We start from the raw sequence: 20,335 nt of genomic DNA on the forward strand, positions 1-20,335 counted from the left end.
CCTCTACTAAAGCCTTTTTGTGAGGCGCTCAGAGCATCTTGCCCTGTGAAACCCCTTTTAAGAAAAGCAAGGACATGCTTTACTGCAAAAATAGCTTAAGGAGGTTCTGTCTGCTTCCTCCATCCTTGAGCTGCGCTGGTACAACTGCTTGTGAAGACAAGCAATAAAATAGTTCAGCAGAGTGATCTGGGTCAAAAGTCTTGCAGGGTCAGTTTTAGCCTAATTTGCTGTATGATACAACTCTGCTAATTCAGTTAGCCTGATTTACAAGTTGGCCCAAGTGCTCTGAAGTACTTTCTTAGAACAAATTTAGACTGAAGAACTGGTGTTAGTGACTAATGAAGAGAATGTATTTCAAGCATGAGATACTACCAAAAACCCCAAAGATGTGGTTTGGGCATAAATAAAAGGAAAGTGCTGGCATTATAAAGCCAGAATGAGAAAGGGGCATACTTAAGAGGCGGATTACACAGTTATGGTAATCACAGTAACTACTAAACCAACTAACAAAACCAGCCTTCTCACTTTATGATCTGCAACTGTGCTGCTCGTGTCAGCTCTTACCCCTGGCATGTACTCCATGAAGATGGTCAAGGTCTTCTCTGCTCGATCCCGTAAGCAGCCATAATACTGAACAATACGTTCATGCTGGAGATTCTTCAGCAGCTGAATTTCACACTCCAGGGCACTCACTTCCTATGGATGTTGAAGGAGAAAGTAAGGTTCCAGCCCCAGGAAATATTCCATCCTAATAAATCTGTCTATGTCACTGTAAGGGTGAGGCCACTACTACACTGAAGAAGTCCAATCCATGGCATTGGCTCACCAATCCATGGCATTGGCTCACCTAGCTCTTGGGAAAGGCAAACATTACCAATACTTCACATTAATACCTATAATAAGCAGGAAAGTATTGGTGCAGAAGCTTTGATAGTTAGAACACAGGAAGTATCATGGATTATATATGGATTTAGTACCAGAAAAACTTTGTTTCTTGATTCTGTCAGCTGAATGGCTTTAGCCAAGTTGGTTGAAAGCATTCTTCATGCACAACACAGATATAACCTCACTTCTCACCACTAAACTAAGGGCAGCATTCATTTCAATTAAGAAGAAGCTCTGAATACACAGTTACAGAATTACTACAAATCTTTCTGTAGGAACCTCAACCCATTAGAGAGCAAGACTACAGGAGCTAAGAGTTCCTAAACTTCTTTTTTCACCCAGGCCTGTTCTGATTCACACTGATGATTTTACTTGAATCAACCTTAGAAACAGCTTCCTCTCTTAATTACTTCAAAGAATCTGCAGCTATGCACATGAAACTGATTCTCTGCTTTATTCCTGCCACAGACAACAGGGTATCATAGCGCAAAGACAAAAAGGCTATCCAACAATTTCAGACCGAATAAGAGATGTTTGTTGCCCAGGAAAAGTATCAGGTTCTTGCTGAATCCAGGGAATGAACAGGCTGAACATCAAAGGTACTGGAGCATGAGAATTTATGGAAAAAGGAATGATGGTTTCCCCAAAATTAGTCCCACTTAACTCTCTCCACTCCTGCCACTGGAAGGTGCCAGTTCTCTCGCTTTGGGAGAGGGTGCAGTTCTTCAAGAGCAAGGACTTGGGTGCTGCAGAGGTGCATGGAACCAGAGGAAGTTGTTTAATCGGGCCAACTGATAGTTTTAAGGTTTGGAGTTTCAGTGCCTTCAAAATACATTCCAGCCTCTTCTTCCTTGGCTCAGAGTTACTGTCTGATTTACAACAGAGACATGGTATAACTTAGAACTTACCAAGTTAGGACTTATCTTGGCACCGATATCCCATATAAAATCAGAATAATTAAATCTTCACGGATCAGTTATTCCAGCTCAAAGTGAATTTCTTCAATATTGGGAAACCGGGACATTGTTAAAACACTAGCAAAGAAGCTAACAGCCATTCCAGCTGCATCCACTGTGCAGGCAGTTGTGTGCTAACCTGTAATTTCAAGGTGCCCCTTTCCGTCTCCACTATTTCCAATGTTTTGTCACATCACTGTTCTTGATTAATTTACACACCACAGTTCAGTTTGTTTTAAGGACAGGGAGAATTCAGAAGTAGAAACCAATAATATGCTTGATACAGGGCCTACCACATATGCCCACAGAGTGGGTTTTGCAAGTGCATGCAGCTTTTTTTGTTTAAAAAAAGAAAAAAGTCAGTCTCTCTCTGGGTTTAGTTTCATTCACATCCATGCCTAACCAGGAACACAGGGCAGTCTAGTATTCCTCAAGTAACCTGGCAACAAACCAAAAAGCTGAGAAGGGAGAGCCAAAAATGAAGCCAGAAAATGGATTTTAGTTTCAGGCTGAAGTTAATAATACGGAAAAGTAATTTTTAAATGACTCCTATTCCTCTCCGCATGACTTGAAACCCTAGTACAAACTAAATAAGATGCCAGCTTTCGAGGACAGACAGATACGAGCACTTTACAGGATCTCAAGGTCTGCATAATGAATTTTAGAAGCTGCGATGAGAATTACCTTGCTTGTTTCAGGACTCTCTGGGTCAAACTGGACCTGCTTAGCTGCAAGCTCTCTGCCCGTGTCCACATCATAGCACAAATACACACGACCAAAGGCACCCTGGCCCAGCAGTTTTCCTCGCCGCCAGTTTATTGGAGCACTCGGAGCTAAAAAAGAACATTAATAATTTCTCTTTTCATTATAATATTTAAAGATAATGGTGATCTTTGAAAAGATCAATGCCCATCATACTGGGATTGAAACAGGTATTTTGCAGTTGAAGAAACAGACACGAGGCACTCTCCCAGTCTAAGGGAGTTAGTGGCAAAACTCTGAACAGAATCCAACCATTCACGCTGACTGGTGTCCCATTAAAATGAAACTGCAAAACATTTTGGAGAGATATACTATAGACAAGTTATTCTTTGAGGCTGATGAAATTTCATTCCACCAGCAGGGTGGATTCTACAACATCGCTATCTTTAGAGATGGTGCAGCAATTAATCGGCATCTTCCAACCTTGATGTGTAGTTACTACATGCATCAGATGAAGAAGAGCTGATCAGCCTTGCTAAATCAAAACCACCCAGCTGGGAACAACTTCTGGAACAACCTGAAGGACATAAATTCTGAGTTCTTTGCCAACCATTGGTTAGTTTGGGGTTCCTTCTCCTGTGGGAAGGATTTCACTGCAAGGCTATTAGAAGCAGAAAAAATTAGAAGTCATAATTCCCTATTAGAAACTGATAAGGTAGGGGCCATCATATAAGCACAGTGCAGGTATCTTCCTGTATCTACCTGCTGAACAATTAGATTCTAACAAAAATATGCATGAGAACCAGCTAAAGCAGCCACCTCCGATACCCCAGCAGGTTACATCAGCAGGGAATTATGAGTTCTCATTGTTCTACTGCACTGGCAAGCGTGTTGCACAAGCAGCAGTCTCCTGACCCAGAGATTAACACCTGAGCCCAGTTTTCCAGACTGCACTTAAAAGCAAAGTGTATTACTCAAAGACCAGTACTTCAGCTCTAACTTTGAAAACGACACTACCAGACTCACACAGTGCAATGCATCCAATTATGTTGTATCTAACAAGAAACTCTAAAAACAAAGACAGGAACCAGCCATCTGGACAGTATGAAAATACAGAAGAGTTGAGAGATTAGCTTTGCCGTGTCTAATTTAATCGGATTTACTGCCAGTCGGTGTTTTAGTGCGTTGCTTACTCTGCTGCATTAATGTCTTCACTTTGATCCTTAAATTACTGTGTGGGATAGCTGAAGCTCATCAGTAATGATTTATGCTCCATTTCTTTTTTTTTTTATAATATAAAGTTCCCCCCCAAACCAACTCAGGAATGCTATTAATACAGAAGTAAATCTTTCTACTAAGGAGCAAGTGAAATAAATACAGCCCTTAACTAATAAAATAACTGTCATCTACAAGCCTGACTACAAACGTTAATGCATCAAAAAAATAAACAAGGTTGTCTGACTCTTAAGAACCCTGTAGATCATCTAGATCCAATCAACTTGCAGGTTTTTTTACTTCTTTGCTGAATTCTCAATGCTTTCTAAAGGAAAGACCAGCTCCCAGTGCAAGACTAGATATTCTTAGAAGAAAAAGACGACTTACAGTTAAGACAGACCAGTCTCAAAACAGAGCCATGTAATTACATGGTTTTGAATGGCTTGTTAAAATTAAGCTATGGTAATATATTGGACCTGGAGTTCGTCTCTCAAAGCCTTTCTTGCCTGCAACCCCGGGAGGCTTTTCCCCAGTTATCATCAGGGTGACTGCTTACATTTGGTGGGAATGTTCCTCTCCTGCACACCAAGGGCATTTTCACTGTCGGCACTCCGCAGGCGTCCCCGGGGATCCAGGTACTGCAAAGCCAGGCCCAGGTTTTCTCCGTTAGTGCTTAAGGAACGACTTGAAGGGACCAAGGTGAAAAGATTCCCTTGGTGACGCCGTATCCGGGGAAACGTCCTCCGGCCTGGAGAAAAAAAGTATAATTTCTAAATAGCATGCTTACAACTGGAAGGTAATTGCTGGAGGTTGAGCAATGAAGAGAAGGGAGAGAAAAACCATGTTCTGTTCTGTTCCCATGGAGTAGAATCTACTGCCAAACAGACAAGATGCAAAAATGAGAGAATACTTTGTGATGCCCTCAGTGCAGTAGTGTAAGACCTGAACTTGCCTTCCAAAGCAAGCGCCTGGTTTACAGGCTACCACACAAGCTCCAAGGCTTGTTAACAACCACACAGGCAGAATGATTTTCTAGATAACATGCCTGGACTTGCAAATAAAAGCCACAAACAAAGATTATGACAACGTGCACCGCCTCTGATGGAACTTGGAGAAACTCATTTCCACAAAGCCATCTGACTAGCAGAGATGTGATTCTTGAAGTCACTGGTATCTTTAGAAGACCAAGAAGTAAGTCTGCATTGTGAATTAGCAAAGCATAATGAATCCCTGAGGTAGGAACCCACTATATATCACCAAGGGTAATAACTGTGTCCACTGCTCAACCCCAACAGTCACTGATCAGCCTGGATATCCCCAGAAAGGGCAAAGTAAACAAGGAATTACAAACAGCCATCTTGAGTTGCAATGAAAATGTGGCATCATGCATAGCAGCATTAACTCCAGCACCAACTGCAAGGAGCAGGGCACTTCCAGACTCTTCAACTAGGAGTTACGCTTGTCCCTGGAGGTTGCCATTGTCTCACCTTCTTTTTCAAGCCTGGAATAGAAGGTCTGAAAACAACTCACCATCGTTGTAGTCTTTGTGCTGTATGGAGACATTGTAGCGCCGAGGGTAGGTCCCACCTTTCCCTGCTTTGTCATATATCTGATTCTCGCGGTCTGGAAGGAGATGCAAAGACAGAAGTGAGGCTCCTTCAAAAGGTACATGTTCTAGTGACAGAATTTTCCTGTAACAGCAGGTGGTTTTTAGGAATAGGAGAGTAATAAATGACTTCATTGCTTTTCAATCGACATATCCCCAGTTCTTCTATTTATATAATCCCAGAAAATACATAGGGTAGCCAGCAAAGAGCAGAAAACATCTAGATCAAATAATCTCCATACTAGACACTGACATACCTGAGAACTCCTGTCTATTATCAGGAAAGCTTTGTGCCCTTGACATCCGTGACTTCCGAAAAGAAGGACTATTAAAGAAAGAAGGCAAGAATAAGTTTTGCTATCTACTGGAAAAAACCCTACAAGGACTTCAAATACAAGCTAATACATTTGCACATTGGTAACAATGATTCTTACATCTGTGTCCCTGCACTGATTTCACTGTACGTCTGCAAAGCTGGAGCCAGGCTAAGCCCCAGCTAACCAGACTATTTCCCAATGTTGGGCAGTCACTCTTTCTGTTCAGTTTCCACCATTTATTCAGCAGTTCCCCAGGCTGTGTTTCGGGACCCCCTTTCTTCAGCCATGTGAAATAGAAGGTTAAAACCAAGGCTAAGAGGAAGAGCAGAAGAGGGTGCTGCTTGCAGCATGTTGCTCACAGGGCAGTGGAAAACGGGGACCACTGTCCCAATTGGTTTACCATGAGGGGTAAGAGCTCCTCTCATGAAAACTGTGCACTTTCCTCTCTACCAGCGGCAGATGAGCATAAACACAAACATTGCTTATAACACTGATCCCTTGCATTTCTTCCCAGTAAGTAGGGCTCTTCAGGCAAGCCTAAGTATGGTCCCTTGTTTGGCAGAAAGCCTTTAACATCTCTTAAAAGATTACACAAACTCAACCTGTGCCAAAGCCACGTTATTTGCACCCTTTTTTTGTTAACCATTGTAAATGGAGTAAGCCTGATAACAGCTTTCAGACTCCCAAATGAGATTACTTTCCTACTACACAAAGAATAACAGCTTCCTCAGACAATGCTCACTTCTACAAGGAATAACCAGGAAGGCTTCCCCCCTCAATATTCCACTTAGGGCAGGGAAAGAGGAGGACAGGTAACAAATCAGCAACATCTCCACCCCCAAATAAATGAATGCATGCATATACACAGGTTAACTGTAAGTGCTTCCTTCTAACTCCATAAACTGGAGGAAGTGAATGGCTACAAAACCAAACCTCAAGTGCCTGACATAAAAGCATACGCTACTACCTACAGGAATCAGCTTACAGGAATCTTAAAAATGTGCTGAAGCCCAATATGACAGGTGCTGGGAAGCCAGAGTTGCTATTCAAGTTACTAGGACCTACGGCTGCCCACCAACACCCTCAAGCAACATCAACAGCAAAGAAAGGGAAGAAAAAGATCTTGAGCATCAGACTATGACAAACTCTTCATCAAAAGAAGAGCTCCCCTATTTACCTTTGGAATTAGTATTATATCTTGTAGGACATAGAAATCTAGTGTAATGATCTATTTCTGTAACCTTAGAATAGTTTGGTTTTTTTTTTTAAATGAACAAGTAGAGCCTTGTCTAAAGGAGATTTAAATACCCTGCAGCCAGATGTTCTGAGTCTAGGATCCACACTGACAGCATGCTTTAGAACTTTTTATTTATAACACAGAGCTACTGAAGCACCATTTTGTTGGTGTATGATTTTGCCAGAAAATAAAACAGCCTTAAGACGTAGTTAATTCTCTCTAAGAAATATACTGGGATATAGGTAGGAAGTAAGTTCCTATTTCTCTCCAAGAAAATTTATGAGATGGAAAACAGACTTTTGTATAAGTACAACTGGCATTTCAATTTGAGCACGTAAGTTCCTACCAGCTTGTACGTTTGTACCTGTCTGCTGACCTGTCCAAGGACTGACAGCTTCCTGACACCGAGTTTTCAGCACTGCTTAAAGGGTCCAGCATCTGCAACACAAATGAAATCACATGGCAATATTAGTTCAGCCTAATGCCTAGAAGAGGTGTGCAAGAGGATCAGAGTCCACTACGGCTTGTCTGGTGGACGTCCAGATGTAGAGTCTAAAGCTATTTAGAATGTACATTTTCCCTTTATGTCCCACAGAAATTGTTAAGGACAGATCAAATCTGAGCCATTGCTTCAGGTGTCAAAGGACTCTGCTGTGAAAATGAAAGTTTAAGTCAGCCTTGTGCTGCATTTTGATCCCAGCTGACTTCAGGAGTCTCTGCTGGTGCTACTGCATTGCTGCCTCCACCTGCACGTCGCCCTTTGGCCTCACTTCCTACTTTTTTGAATGGAGAGTGCAGTTTCAAATGCAAGAGGGTCACACGAACCTGGCAATAGGAAACCTGAGCGTACATGTGCGACGCACACCGATACTGCTCATTCAGAGGTGGAGGAGAGAATGCCCAACATGCATGGTAACTGCTTCTGTTAGGGCAACAAAGGCTTTGAACTCACACAACTACAAACAAGTTTGAAGCATAGTTTAAATGAACAAAACAGTACCAGTAGGTGCTAATACAACTACAGCTGGTGAATATTCTGAGTGAAAAAAAGGGCCCAGAGAGCAGCAGGCAGTTCCTTTACAGCCGGACTTACTTTTTTTCACCCTAATGTTCGTACTTACACACTGTTCATTGGTTTCTGGGATGAATTCGCCTTCGCTATTTATGCTCGTGTAGGAACCCTGCCGAGCAATGCGCTGTTGCCTCTCTGGAACGTACCCAGGAGGTGGTGAACTTCGGCCTGTGTTCTGGGAACCTGGGCCAGAAAGAAGGACATTTTTGATATTTATGCTTACTGAAATGAGTCTGCACATGCACGTACACAAAATCCAGATATTCACCTCTAACACTAGATCTCTATGATCACAGCAGCTCTGAGTGAGTGTTACAGTCTGGAAAGAAATGCAACCAGGAGGTGCCATGTCAAAGAGCAAATTGTTTGATGAGCACCTGTACTGCCATTTTAGACACTACAAGATTATTGGCAGCTCCTAACAGAGCAGTCACCTATTTGTAACCTCTTCTGCTCAACCTTCTGAGCACCTCCGTCAGCATCTCGGGGAAGGCAGAGGACTCCAGGAATCCTGGGTTTTTGGGCACAAACTTCACTTCACTGCTAATCTCCTCTAAACAAAACACTTGTCAGGGTAACCAATCTTCTTCCCTTCATTATTAGTTTGCCTCAATTAGTATCCTTTACCTTGAGTGGCAGCGCTATCCCTGCTACTCATCATCAGCTGAGCTAACTATACACTGAGCATATTCAATATCCCATGACAGCATGGTTACCTTTGTAAATAACCCCAAAATTTGTGGTTTACTGTGTGAAAAATGAAACTGTATGACTAGTATGGGTGAAAACACATGGAAGTCAATTCTGCAACTTCTGTTAATTACAGGCGATAGTTAGATGGACAGAGAGTATGCTTAGGGGCCAAAGGATGAGAAAAACATTTTACTCATCTGTTAATGGTGCTACCTAAAGAGTTTCTGATGTGCTATGTAGGATTTATTTTTCCTTGCAGATCTCAAAGATGATGACAGATGATACTTTAGAAACAGGAAGATACAAAATCCCTTTCTGCAGTGACCTATCCACCCGCAGCTCCCACCAAGTCAAACTGTGAGCTCCAAGCAATGCTGTGGTCCAGCCAATCTGCTCAAGGTCACTCATGAAGTCAGAGACAGCGTTTTAGATCAGCTCTCAAGCTGTGATCTTTACGATGCTGTCTTTAATTAACTGTGTGTACTCAGGTGCTATGAAAGATGGGTAAAGATCAGCAAATATTCTCCCAAGGAAAATATTTTCTACAGAATTTATTGTAATAAAGAGAGTGAAGGCAAACATTGGCAGAAGCTAACCGAAAATCAGTGCACACACTTTTCAGAGGACTGCAGAAGGAAAAAAAACCCCCAATGCTGGCATAGCTTGGAGTGCATGGAGGGGTGAACTACATGTAAAAAAAAAAAAAAAAAAAAAATCTATTGCTTAGAGCTACCACCTGATTTTCCAAGTAGCTTTGTGGGGCTCATGTGACATTACAAGCCAAGTGGCGTGGAGATAAACAAGAGAGCGTGCTTTGGGGCTGCACTGAGTCACCGGAGCACACTTTCACTCTTTCCGATACAATGCCATGGCTGGCTGAAGGGAGCCCAAGACCTGCTGGCATCAGCCCAGACACTATTGTGGAAAGGCCACCATCACTGGGCAGGAAAAGGAAGTCAGTACTAAATCAATGTATATCAAAGGAAGTGAGTGGAAAAAACACAAGCGCTGCCAGAATGCTTACCAACTTTTTTTTTTTTTTTTAAAATAAAAGTTATCTTTACTACCAAACCTCTGAATTGGTGACAGCAGGCTTGAGGCCCGTCCACTTTAGAAGACAGGAACTACACAGACATATCTCCTGCATGCAAACAGCTTTTGCTGAACGCTGCTTTCGAGACTCATTGCATGACGTAGTATGAATAGGAATGTCTCTATGCCCGAAATGCTAGGAAACAGGGGTACATTCCTTTTCCAAATCAAAGATAGGAAAAGAGAAGGAAGAAGAAATTGATTTAAGAATGAGCTATTGCCAAATTACTATCAGACCTCTGACAGAACTGGAACTCTTCTAGACCTGTTAATAATGTAACAGTCTGGTACTTTGATATGTTCAGAAAATAAAACCAATGCTTTTTTGATTGATGAATGAGAGGCTAATCAGGAAGCATCCGTAAGATGCTGGGATAAGAGGAAAGAGCCTGCACAACTGGGATACAGAAGGGGCCCCTTATTACTATACAGCTTACCCATGACAGACACTCGGTACAGTCTGTTAGCTTTGGCGTCGTTATTTGGATACCTTAGAATGCCAATAAAGGAGAAAGATTTTTTTTTTAAATAAAATATATCTGGCATTGAATTTGTCTGTGAAAAAAGAAATGTGGTGTTCAGATATGCATGGATACTGCTGCCTTCTTCATAGGATCGAGGAATGTTGCTCTTTTTATGCATATTAACTTCAAACTAGAAAGGATGGGAAAACCCTTTTTGTCCCAGTTTCAGTCACGTACTTCACAAGCTTTCAGCACTTCTTTTTTTTTTGTTTCTTTGCTACTTCACAAAAGTAAACTGTATAAAAGCAGATCAGCAGACTAGACAGGATACAAGCAGGTTTTCTGGACAAGTCAGGTATTGAGAACTACTGGTCTAGTTCTCGAGTCCTCCTCTACCGAGCTTCCTCTCCCAATTACCTTTGGTCAGAACAGCGTGGATCTGATTCCGATTTGGACCCCGCCACACTATGGAGACTGTCTGTTCTAGATTAATAGGATTTATTATTTGACACTAAGATTGCATTGTGAATAATGATCTAAAATCCTGTAACGATTATGCCTCAAGTTTACACAGTTAATGAATCTGAACCACAGAGGGAGCTGGTTTAGAACTTGGAAACAAAACTACTCTGGCATTCCCAGCTCCTAGTACTGCCTTTGTGATTTGCAGCACCTGCCATTTGAAACGTTAGGTCTGACAAGCCCTAAAATAGCTGTTGTAACAAACACAGCCATCCTCTGCTGCTGTTTCCAGCAAAATTTATCTTTTCTCACTTCTAAAGCAAAAGTTATTTACACAGAACACCTTCTTAGGCTCTACCCTTCATACTGCAGATCTCTATTAATTGCTCACCTTCTTCCTGCTCTTTCAGTGCTCACAGAGTTTCACACCAAGGAGCGAGATTCTAAACCAGAGATTTTTTTTTTTTTGACCCTTAAATCTTTGAAGCAGTTTCAGATGTTTTAGTTTTTCATCTAAAATGTTGACAGCTTTGAGCATCCTTCAACCACAGATTTGAATAGTACTGCATAGTTATACAAGGGGTTATAACACAGAAATTGGGATGACTCAGACAAATCTACCAGAGATACAGGTCTTAAAAATTACAGGAGTCTTACATGGACCTTTCCACTAAACATGAGTTCACTAACAGAAAGACAAAGGCAAGGAGACAAAGGTACATATTACTCTGACTTTTCTCATTTGCCAGTCACCTTTGATATTAGCCTTGTGCTCTACTCATCTGGTAATTCCAAGAGTGAAAGGTTAGGGAACTCAGTATGGAGGGCACTGGTTGGATATGCAGTGGCAATTCCTGTGCTACTAGTAAAATGCTTGATTACTGGAGTGAGGATAGATTCCAAAGCCCAACATTAAAAAAAAGAAAATCAAATCTAGGTTTCATGAACTGAAATTGCCAATCAAAATAGAAAGCTTAATGGACTCACATAAGCTTTCCAAATTTCTAGCCTCAATGAATCTGGCTTTAGGACATCCCCTTTTGCAGCTCCTCAGCTGTTCAACAACTTAGTAAGGAACTTTGAAACACTCTATCGTAAATATATTAAGAGCTTTTGAAAATGAACTGCCTTGTCCTAGAATAACCTTTCAATTTCTAGTGGCTTTCATAAACACTATGGTTATGGTATACCATAAACACTAGTGCCCAAAGATACCTTTCACAAAACAGAGACAAGCAGAAGGGGCAAAAATACTCACTGACAGACAGATGCCTACTTCTGGGTTCTGGCTGCTGATAGGGTGTGTTCACATCCCCCACAGATTGGGAAGTTTTAATCCTGACTTGCTTGGGCAGTCCAGAATGGGGTGAAGAACTGGTCTGTTGGGTAAAATGAAAAAAATAATAAATAAAATAAAATAAAATGAGACTGAGGAGCTCAAGCAGTCTGGCCACAGTTTCAAAAACATCGTTATGTTTAGTAGGAAGAAAGTAGCTGAGAAACAGCTCTAGAGCCTGTGATCTTATTAACTTCACAGAACACAAACAATAAAAGCAGTGAATGAGCAAGCTTTACAATTATGGTGTAAAACAGGAGTTGAACAACTAGAGCATGCTACCCTCCAGCCTCAAATTGAGTGCCGGATTTACAAGTTTCCACATTTGTCTTCCATTAGCAGCTACCTATGACACCCACAGGAAGGGGCTCGTATCACTCACTGCGACCAGAACACGGAAGAACCTACAATTTCTATCAGCTACCTTGGCCAGAGATAAATTACGAATCTTGCACTCTTTCAGAAGCAGTTAGATGGCACCCTGACTCCCCACAATCTTTAAAAAGCAAACTGACAATTCAGACCGTCTAAGTGAAAATAAATTCCACAGAGTTTAAGAGCACAAAGAGTTTGGAGATGCCATGATCAATGCTGCCTGTATTGCTTTTATTCAACTTTCCCTGAACTTACATAGACATAATCTAATCAAAGATCATTTTTCCACAGTGCCTTCAGATATCTCATTCAAAGCAGGAAAAGGGATGACAGGAGACATGTCAAAGGACTTCTCCCCCATTTTAGAAGAAAGATGGAAGGGGTAACTCTAGCATGCTTTGTAGGAAAAGGAACTGCAGTATGGTTTGCAATTTAGGGCAGCAGGATGTTGCCCAGGAGGACCAGTGCCCCCCTTGTGCAGCTCTTACACGCAGCTCTGCATAAGAAACTGCAAGGGCACTTCTGACTCCAGAGGGTTGCTCCCTTGGAAATAAGGAGACTTCAGCTGTGGGCAGCAAACACCTCTGCGCACTCTCCACGCAGGACTCAACAGGACAGTAGCTCTCTACAGATGGTGCACTAAGGTGTGAACATCTGAAATACTGTGAACTGCCAGCCTCCCCTAAGCAAATGAGATCCTATGCATGTCAAAGCAGGTGCTTAGTACTACTGGACAGTTTCCATTTTAATCTCTTGTCCCAAAGTACCTAGTTTTATGAGAGGATGTAACGTTCCCTTCCTCTTGTGTGTTACAGAATTTAATGCTTGTAAAGCACTTATTTTATCGACATGAACAGAACCAAAGAGATACCAAGGAAAATTAATTCTGTCTTCTGAAAATTATTTAAAGAGGATTGGCAAACAAGGTGTGAGGCCACACAATCAAAATGTAAAGGATAGCTGCTGATTTAATAAGCGCTTACCCTTGCACAGAGTAAGGAGGGAGCCCGATTTAAATTACATAAACTCTACCATAAGTAGATTCACGGGAGCTGAATAAAGGATGCAGAGGTCACACCGTTTATGTGGACAGTCTGGTTTTAGTACTCTAGGTGTTCAACTTAACCAGTTCTTCCCATTAGTTTCTAAACACAAAGAAAGGACTGACAACAGAAGTGAGCTGCTTGATAAAAGAAAGCACAAATGAGCCACAGAAAGAGGCACAAGAAAATTAATATAAACACTATTCACAAACACAGGCTCTCAGTACTAGTCACACAGCTACTGCTGTAAAGTTAATTTGTTTTATATACATATTTGTGCCAAAGTCACGGCATTACCTTTCCATCCCCAGAAAAAGAAAAGAGCACAACCAAAACAAAATCTGCATCCTGTACTTCAGGAAAAATAATGCTTCCCGCTCCCTCAGTGGGATGAGATCATGCAGCCAAGAAACCTCCTTCAGACTTGTGGGCTTTTGCTTTATCACATGTAGGGCTCTCCTCTCAGGCAATTCAGAGCTGAAGAGGAAGTCGGAGGAGAGGGGGGAAACAGTGGCACTTACTGAAGACTTCGCTGTTTGTTTCTGCTTTGAGCAAAAGAGGAAAAAACAGCTAATAAAAGGACAACACCACAGTACTGGCTGGTGTAGGGATGAGATTTACTAAGTGTTTACTGTAGGCGGCTTATGTAAAGTTTAGATAATATCATTTAACATCTGGTTTGCAGTTTGAAGACACTGAAATTAAGAGAGGTCTGTAAAAGAGGATTGTTTTACTGTGTTATACCAAAAGTTGAGGCCACCTTTTACAGACTGTTTCCTGACAACACAGAACAAAGTCTGACTACGCTAGGTCAGACCAAAGGCCGCCTTGCCAAGTATTGTCTTCAGAACAGCCAGTAACAAATGCGTAGGGAAAGGGCACAGGACAAGAAACAGCATCATCCCCTCCTACACCTTTCCAGCTTTTGGCTTCCAGTCATTTGGGAATGGGCTGTTAGCACTCCTGAAGGTCTTTGTATTTCTATTAACACAGATTATCAAAAATAGTGAGGAGTGTATTTAAGTTCTCCTCACAGTTCCAAGAATTACAGGTGTGATTATTTCAAGAGTTTGAGCTCACAGCCTGCAGAACTTGAATACTGATGAATATTCAAGATCACCAAGCTTCTACCAACAGGGCTTTTCAGACAGAGTAACTTTTTGTGTTACACTCTTCAGGAGAATTTGGTAATTTGCAAATCAGATATTTAAGCTATGTCTTTGGCTTGAGAAGCTGTATGACCTTAATTCTGAAAAGAAAAAAAAGACATTGGTTGAGTGAGCAAAGTTCTCCAGTCACAGATCAGGAATAAGGGAACTTCTGAACTCTTTTTGCCCCCTTCATCTCGCAGTTCAATTCACCATCCAGAATGGGCAGTTTTGGGAGCTTGACTTAAAAACTTGCTTCTCATGTTACAATCTTTTCTGCTGAAAAGTGCAAGCTACATTGACACTCACTGCCACAGCCACCGGTGGTATAGGAAAGTGAACCAAGACACAATTAAATTCATTTTAGGTGTGAACATACCATTATTAGCTAAAAGCAACTTAGTTTCTACAGAGTAAGGCTAGATTCAATGCATTAAGCTACAGAACTGAAAAATCATTGGGATCTGTCCTTAGGCTTCTCATCTACGGAAAAAAAGTGCTGACAGATTGTCTTCAAGGACAACCTGTGCTTTCTTCAAGGCAAGATAATTACATGCACTTTCAACAGTGTGCTATCTCTGCGAATCAAACTCATTAAGTGTTTTCTGAATACAATCATTTGGTACTTGATATAAAATGGCTTTCATATTAGTGCTTAAAAAGCTGCAACGTTTTACTCCCTGAACAGTGGCTGAAGCCGGGGGGGCGGGGGGGGGAAGAGAGAGAGAGAGATACCTGTAGCTAAGCCAAAGCAAAGAGGATAAACATATGCATTTGTGTCTGTGAAGACTGATTTTACTTAATGCTGTTACTCTCAGATAAGGCTACCATCATGTTTCAGAGACTTAAGGGTAAAAACCTTCATTTTGCTGCAGTTACAGAAGTTGTTACCTACATGGTTTCTGTCCTGAGACAGCAATAATATTCTAAGGCTTTTCACATTAGAGCTTCGGTCTAAGAGATCTACTGCTTTATCCAGGTCATCTTGATTTTTCAAAGGAATAGACAGCTGCAAAATAAAGAACAGGAAAAAATTCGTTAGAAAAGACAGAAAGAATAAGTCTACTTCCACAACAGGTATTTAAACAAACATTACAGAAAAAAGAAAAAAAATAATCAGAATATAAGATAGGCTTCCGATTGCTCAGTTATTCCACAAATTTTCATTACAATACTGTCTTACTGTCCTTTTTAACACTGTTTTCCTCCCACGCCATCAGAGAAATGGCTGACCCTATGCAAATTTCTCTAAAGCACCATCCACAAAAACATTAATTGCTACCTGAACTTGTTTGCAAAGAACAAGTCAGAGACAGGCCCCTGACTCCCTGATGGGAACGCTGTCTCAGAATACTTATGAATCCAGATCTAACGATCGAGTGAAAATTGGGTTGCAGAGAGAGACTTGTAAGAAGAAGATTAAGACTTTGAAACAGGGAATCAAAGAAGAATTTAAAACTTGCTAGCAAGACCTCATGAAATTATGCTCAGATATCCTCTATTCTACAGCCCACTCACATCTTGAAACGTGAATGTTATTAACACAGAAGAACCTCTTTCATTGCTGTCCAACTCCTACTGGTGAATCGGGTTTTGCATCTCTCTCATTAGGGACGCAGTCCTGAATGGTGGCAGGGCAACACCACAACAAAAAAAAAACAAGAAAAAGCCAGGGTGTCCAGAGGGAGAAAGCCAACAAAATTCTTTTGATTATTAACAGGGACTACCCAGTTCCTCAGAGACAAATGCTACTCCCCATGTTCCCTGTTCTCTAACTCCCCTTGTTCACCTCATAGCTGGGCAATAAGCAGAAGTGTTGAAGCCAGCAGGAGGTAAATGTGTTACAAATGGCTAGATGGCTGCTGCTGGTCAGCAGGCAAACACAAACAATACTGACTCTGACTTCAGGCAGCTGAAGCTGTGACTCTGGGACTGCCTGCAGTCCTCAGACAGTACATATATTGGCATGCAATAGTTGCTTTCAACAGTGAAAATACTTCAAATACCTTTTTTTACTTCCCCAAGACAGTCTCCCAAACAATACGAGTATAAGGAAGCAAGATGCTGATGTTTGTACAGTACACACATCACTGTGATGTTTTGCCAGTGTCAGCATGTCTTCCTCTGGACCAGAGTGATTCAGCTATGGTTCATATTACAGGGAAGAACTGAAAATTAAATTTAAGGGTACAGAATTTGGGATGGGGAAAGGAGGTGTCATCCAGATAGAGTGTTACATGTTCCGAGCGCTGATACAACGCTCTGTACCTCATTGTTCATGTAGTGGAGGTCCAGCGGCTGGCCAAAGGCTGTTTTCACTTTCTGTTGCACATCTTCATAGCGCACGGGACGGACAAATGGGATAATTCTGGAACAAAAGAGAATCACTGATTGAATTCAGAGATATACTTGACAATGCAATCAAATTAGATGGCTGAACCATTAAAAACACATTTGAATGTTCTCCCTTCACCCTCAAGCAGGTAGTGAACCTTTCTAATTTGAACTGATATTAATTATTTTAGCAAGGAATTCTTGATCTCTGGTCCATTTCCAAATGGTTTGTCCAAATGCCATATTCAACTGAAGTTTTCAAATAGAATGCCTTTGTCGCCGGGTAGAAAAGTATCCTTTACTGAATAAATTTCTTCCACACAACAGGATACAAATCTCCTGTGCACTTTTGGCTTAAAGAATACTGCCTCGGGCACAAAACACAAACAAATACATTCAGTGAGAGTTGAATTAAAAGCTGCAGAAGGCCCAAAGAAGAAAAAAAGTATTTGGTTTAAGTACTCCAATATCTGAACTCAAAACTCTCTCCCTAAAAATTTCCAAAACGTGTTCCAGTTGAAAGGCTTCAACAAACATTCCCACAGCAAAGTTAGTCCCGAGCTCCTGAGGGAAGACATCAGCAGGAGGACACACAGGAATCTGAAAACCCTCTTTCCCAAAGGTGGCCTGTGATGTTATCTCCACATTAAGCCCTCTGCGTGCTCAACTCAAACGTCTGAATCACAGACACACTGTCTCAGCAGTTATCCTTTACATCCTGTGCAACACAGGCTTTTTCTCAAGAGTTGAAGTCAAATCTAACTGTAACTGTGCAACTGTTTGTCACTCATGGCTTGCTTTAAATAAATTGCCTTTTTTTTTTTAATTAGAGGCCTAATAGATTAAAACTTAAATACTGCTTCAGCTGTAATAGCAGTGGCACAGCTGACTTCCAATAATTCAGAATATTCACATAAAACAGAATATTCATATATGGCAAATCAGTCTCATACTCTCATGCTTCTTCCCTCACAAGTATTCTTCCTATGCAATGAACCTCTGGGCACCTTCACCAACTGACTGACCCACAAAAGATGTGCAGATGTAAACTCTTCTGATCATTGTCCCTGAGCCCAGCCCTCATGGCACACTAAACCCCTCGTTCTAGCATGCAGCCATTTCCTCGCCAGTTGAATGGCAGGAGTTTTAGGCTTACATACGCAAACAGCTTCAAGAAATCCAAAATGGCAACGGGCACAGCCATCCCAGGGAACTCTGCGGAATCCTGTGGCACATGCATGCTTTTCAGAAAATGACAGCATAGTTTTCTTTGTTGGGTTTTTATTACTGTTCTGCCTACCTTGGAATAGAAACTCTAATGCTTTAGGCAAAGTAGTAATATGAAGTTCCGGCAAAGCATCTAAAACTGTTTATTTTAGTGGAATATAGTTTACAACTCACTATTCCAGCAAACTAAGGATGTCTACTGCTCAGAAACCCACTTTTCATCTCTCTGCTGCTCAAGGCCCAGATGGTTGGTTGTTCCTGCCTTCGGGCTCCTGCAACCAGGCTTCTCACCATCTGCTTCCATGGGCCACGAGACCACACTGTGTCTCCACTACCGGCAAGTTAAACAAACAGCTCTGGGGCAGAGCAGCCAGCCACCATTGTTCTGAAAACTGTTAGACCACTTTGATAGCTGCTTACCCCACTGCTGCAACTTGAAACAACTCCGCTTTGGCATAGCTGAAATACTGCCACAAAAAGCTTGATCCTTAGCATCACATAACAATTTTGCCATCAGGAGGAAATCGGAAGATCTGAATGGACCACAGACATTCAAGACCTATCTTGCTCACAGGGGCAACTCTTTCAGCTCAGTGAAACCCTGAATTACCTCTGGGGAAGCTCACATGAGCTCTTGCTGAACCCATGCTTTGGACAGAAGGCTGTTTCCAAAACATCCATCCAGGCTGCTTCGCCAGCACTCAGTATCCTTTCATGATATGCAGTTTTTGTTTTAAATAGCTCTGGTGTTAGTTGGCTTCCTTAGCCCCTTCCCAGGAAGGGTTCATCTTGCTACCAGACCTACAACATTCAGCTATTTAGAAATAATTGTCCTTGTTAAAAAGCAGCCCACAATAACATTTTCTACATATTACTAAGAAACCCATCCATGAAATTATAGTCCTCTGGCACCATACAAACCTAATTTAGCTCTCAGTTGAGCTGAAGTCCCTTATAAAGGCTTCCATTCTACACTCAATGCATTAAAAAGCAGAGCTGTTCTCAGGTGCCACAAATTCTATTAGTTTAAAAACTTTGTGCACTCTTCTAACAAAATCATGGACTGGAGGGTTTAAGGAGCCCATTCCTGCCTGACCACCTTAAATATTTGTGGTTAGATCTGGCAGCTCCTCTGAAACCAAGCACACACACTTACATTCTCAGTGCAAGCTTGCTGTCTGTAACTGCATACCACTTTGGGAATGGGGAATTCAGGCGAGCGTAACTGCATAATTAGACTAACACACAATCAACCTTTTCATTTTAATGTTACTTCAGAAAAAAACCCTTTCTTCTCCCCTGAGCTCTGTGCCATCTTAAATGTACTGAGGCAGAAGACATGCAAGATGATACGACTGTGGTGACAAGATTTTGCTTCTGAGTTACCTTGTCCTAACACAGCATCGCTAGAAGTTGTGACATGCGGCACAGTGGCTCTGTTGTAGCCCACACAATGCCTTTGACGCAGCAGAGTGCTGAGAAGATCTGGCTGACAAAGGTGGCAGTAGATCCCAGCTACGATTACTTTTAAAATTTCTCCTTGAGCACCAAAAGTCAGGGTTTTTTTAGTGACAGAATTCACCATGTAGGACTTCAGTGAATGAAACAGTTTGATTTCTGAGGAAGACTTTGTGAATTATTCTCTACTGCCTGCTTTACCAACAAAGAATGCCTCTGCTTTTGTGTTTTAACGAAAATCCCTAAATTTGACAGAGGAGCTTAAGCAGCTCAGTCAGTAGCCTTTGCTACTAACAGGCTATTAGGATCACTACATACAACTTGCACTGTTGTACTATCAACATTAAATTTGCATTTTATCCTGAAACCGTGAACTACTACGTGTTGAAAGTACTGTCTGGGATGGAAGAAACCAAAGGATTCTCAGAGGATGTCTGTGAAGAGTAGCATATAAATTCATGCTTACAATCCAATTCAGTTCTTAAAAAAAAAAAAAAGAACCAAGACCAAAAAACTGGACATCAAGATAGCTTTTTCCCCTCAGTGAGAGCTCAAGAGCAGCCTCAAAGAGGCTGCAAAGAAGCTTGGAGCCTTCCTGTACATTCACAGGGCCACTGAAGAGCTGTAAGAGTATCAAGAGTTCCTCTCAAGTAGATGGTGGGGGGCTTTTTGAGACCTGCTTTGAAATGTCTAAGCAATTCTACCTACTGGAA

General features: G+C 41.6%; 1 protein-coding gene across 2 annotated transcripts in view; it reads right to left on the reverse strand.

The window, feature by feature from the left end:
* The window catches only part of MAP3K3 (mitogen-activated protein kinase kinase kinase 3), a 40,536-nt gene that overhangs the window by 9,098 nt on the left and 11,103 nt on the right, over positions 1-20,335 (reverse strand). Inside the window, exons 5-14 of one of the 2 annotated variants that reach the window (XM_075775387.1) lie at positions 16,872-16,971; positions 15,499-15,612; positions 11,960-12,080; positions 8,040-8,173; positions 7,295-7,356; positions 5,622-5,689; positions 5,289-5,381; positions 4,315-4,506; positions 2,526-2,674; positions 565-696 (exon numbers count right to left, since the gene is read on the reverse strand). In XM_075775387.1, the coding sequence (XP_075631502.1) occupies positions 565-696; positions 2,526-2,674; positions 4,315-4,506; positions 5,289-5,381; positions 5,622-5,689; positions 7,295-7,356; positions 8,040-8,173; positions 11,960-12,080; positions 15,499-15,612; positions 16,872-16,971 (1,165 nt within the window). Of the gene's footprint in view, positions 1-564; positions 697-2,525; positions 2,675-4,314; positions 4,507-5,288; positions 5,382-5,621; positions 5,690-7,282; positions 7,357-8,039; positions 8,174-11,959; positions 12,081-15,498; positions 15,613-16,871; positions 16,972-20,335 lie in introns of both variants that reach the window. The other variant, XM_075775386.1, reaches the window with a different exon arrangement.

This window comes from Balearica regulorum, chromosome 24, assembly GCF_011004875.1.
Source record: "Balearica regulorum gibbericeps isolate bBalReg1 chromosome 24, bBalReg1.pri, whole genome shotgun sequence".
NCBI classification, from domain to species: Eukaryota; Metazoa; Chordata; class Aves; order Gruiformes; family Gruidae; genus Balearica; species Balearica regulorum.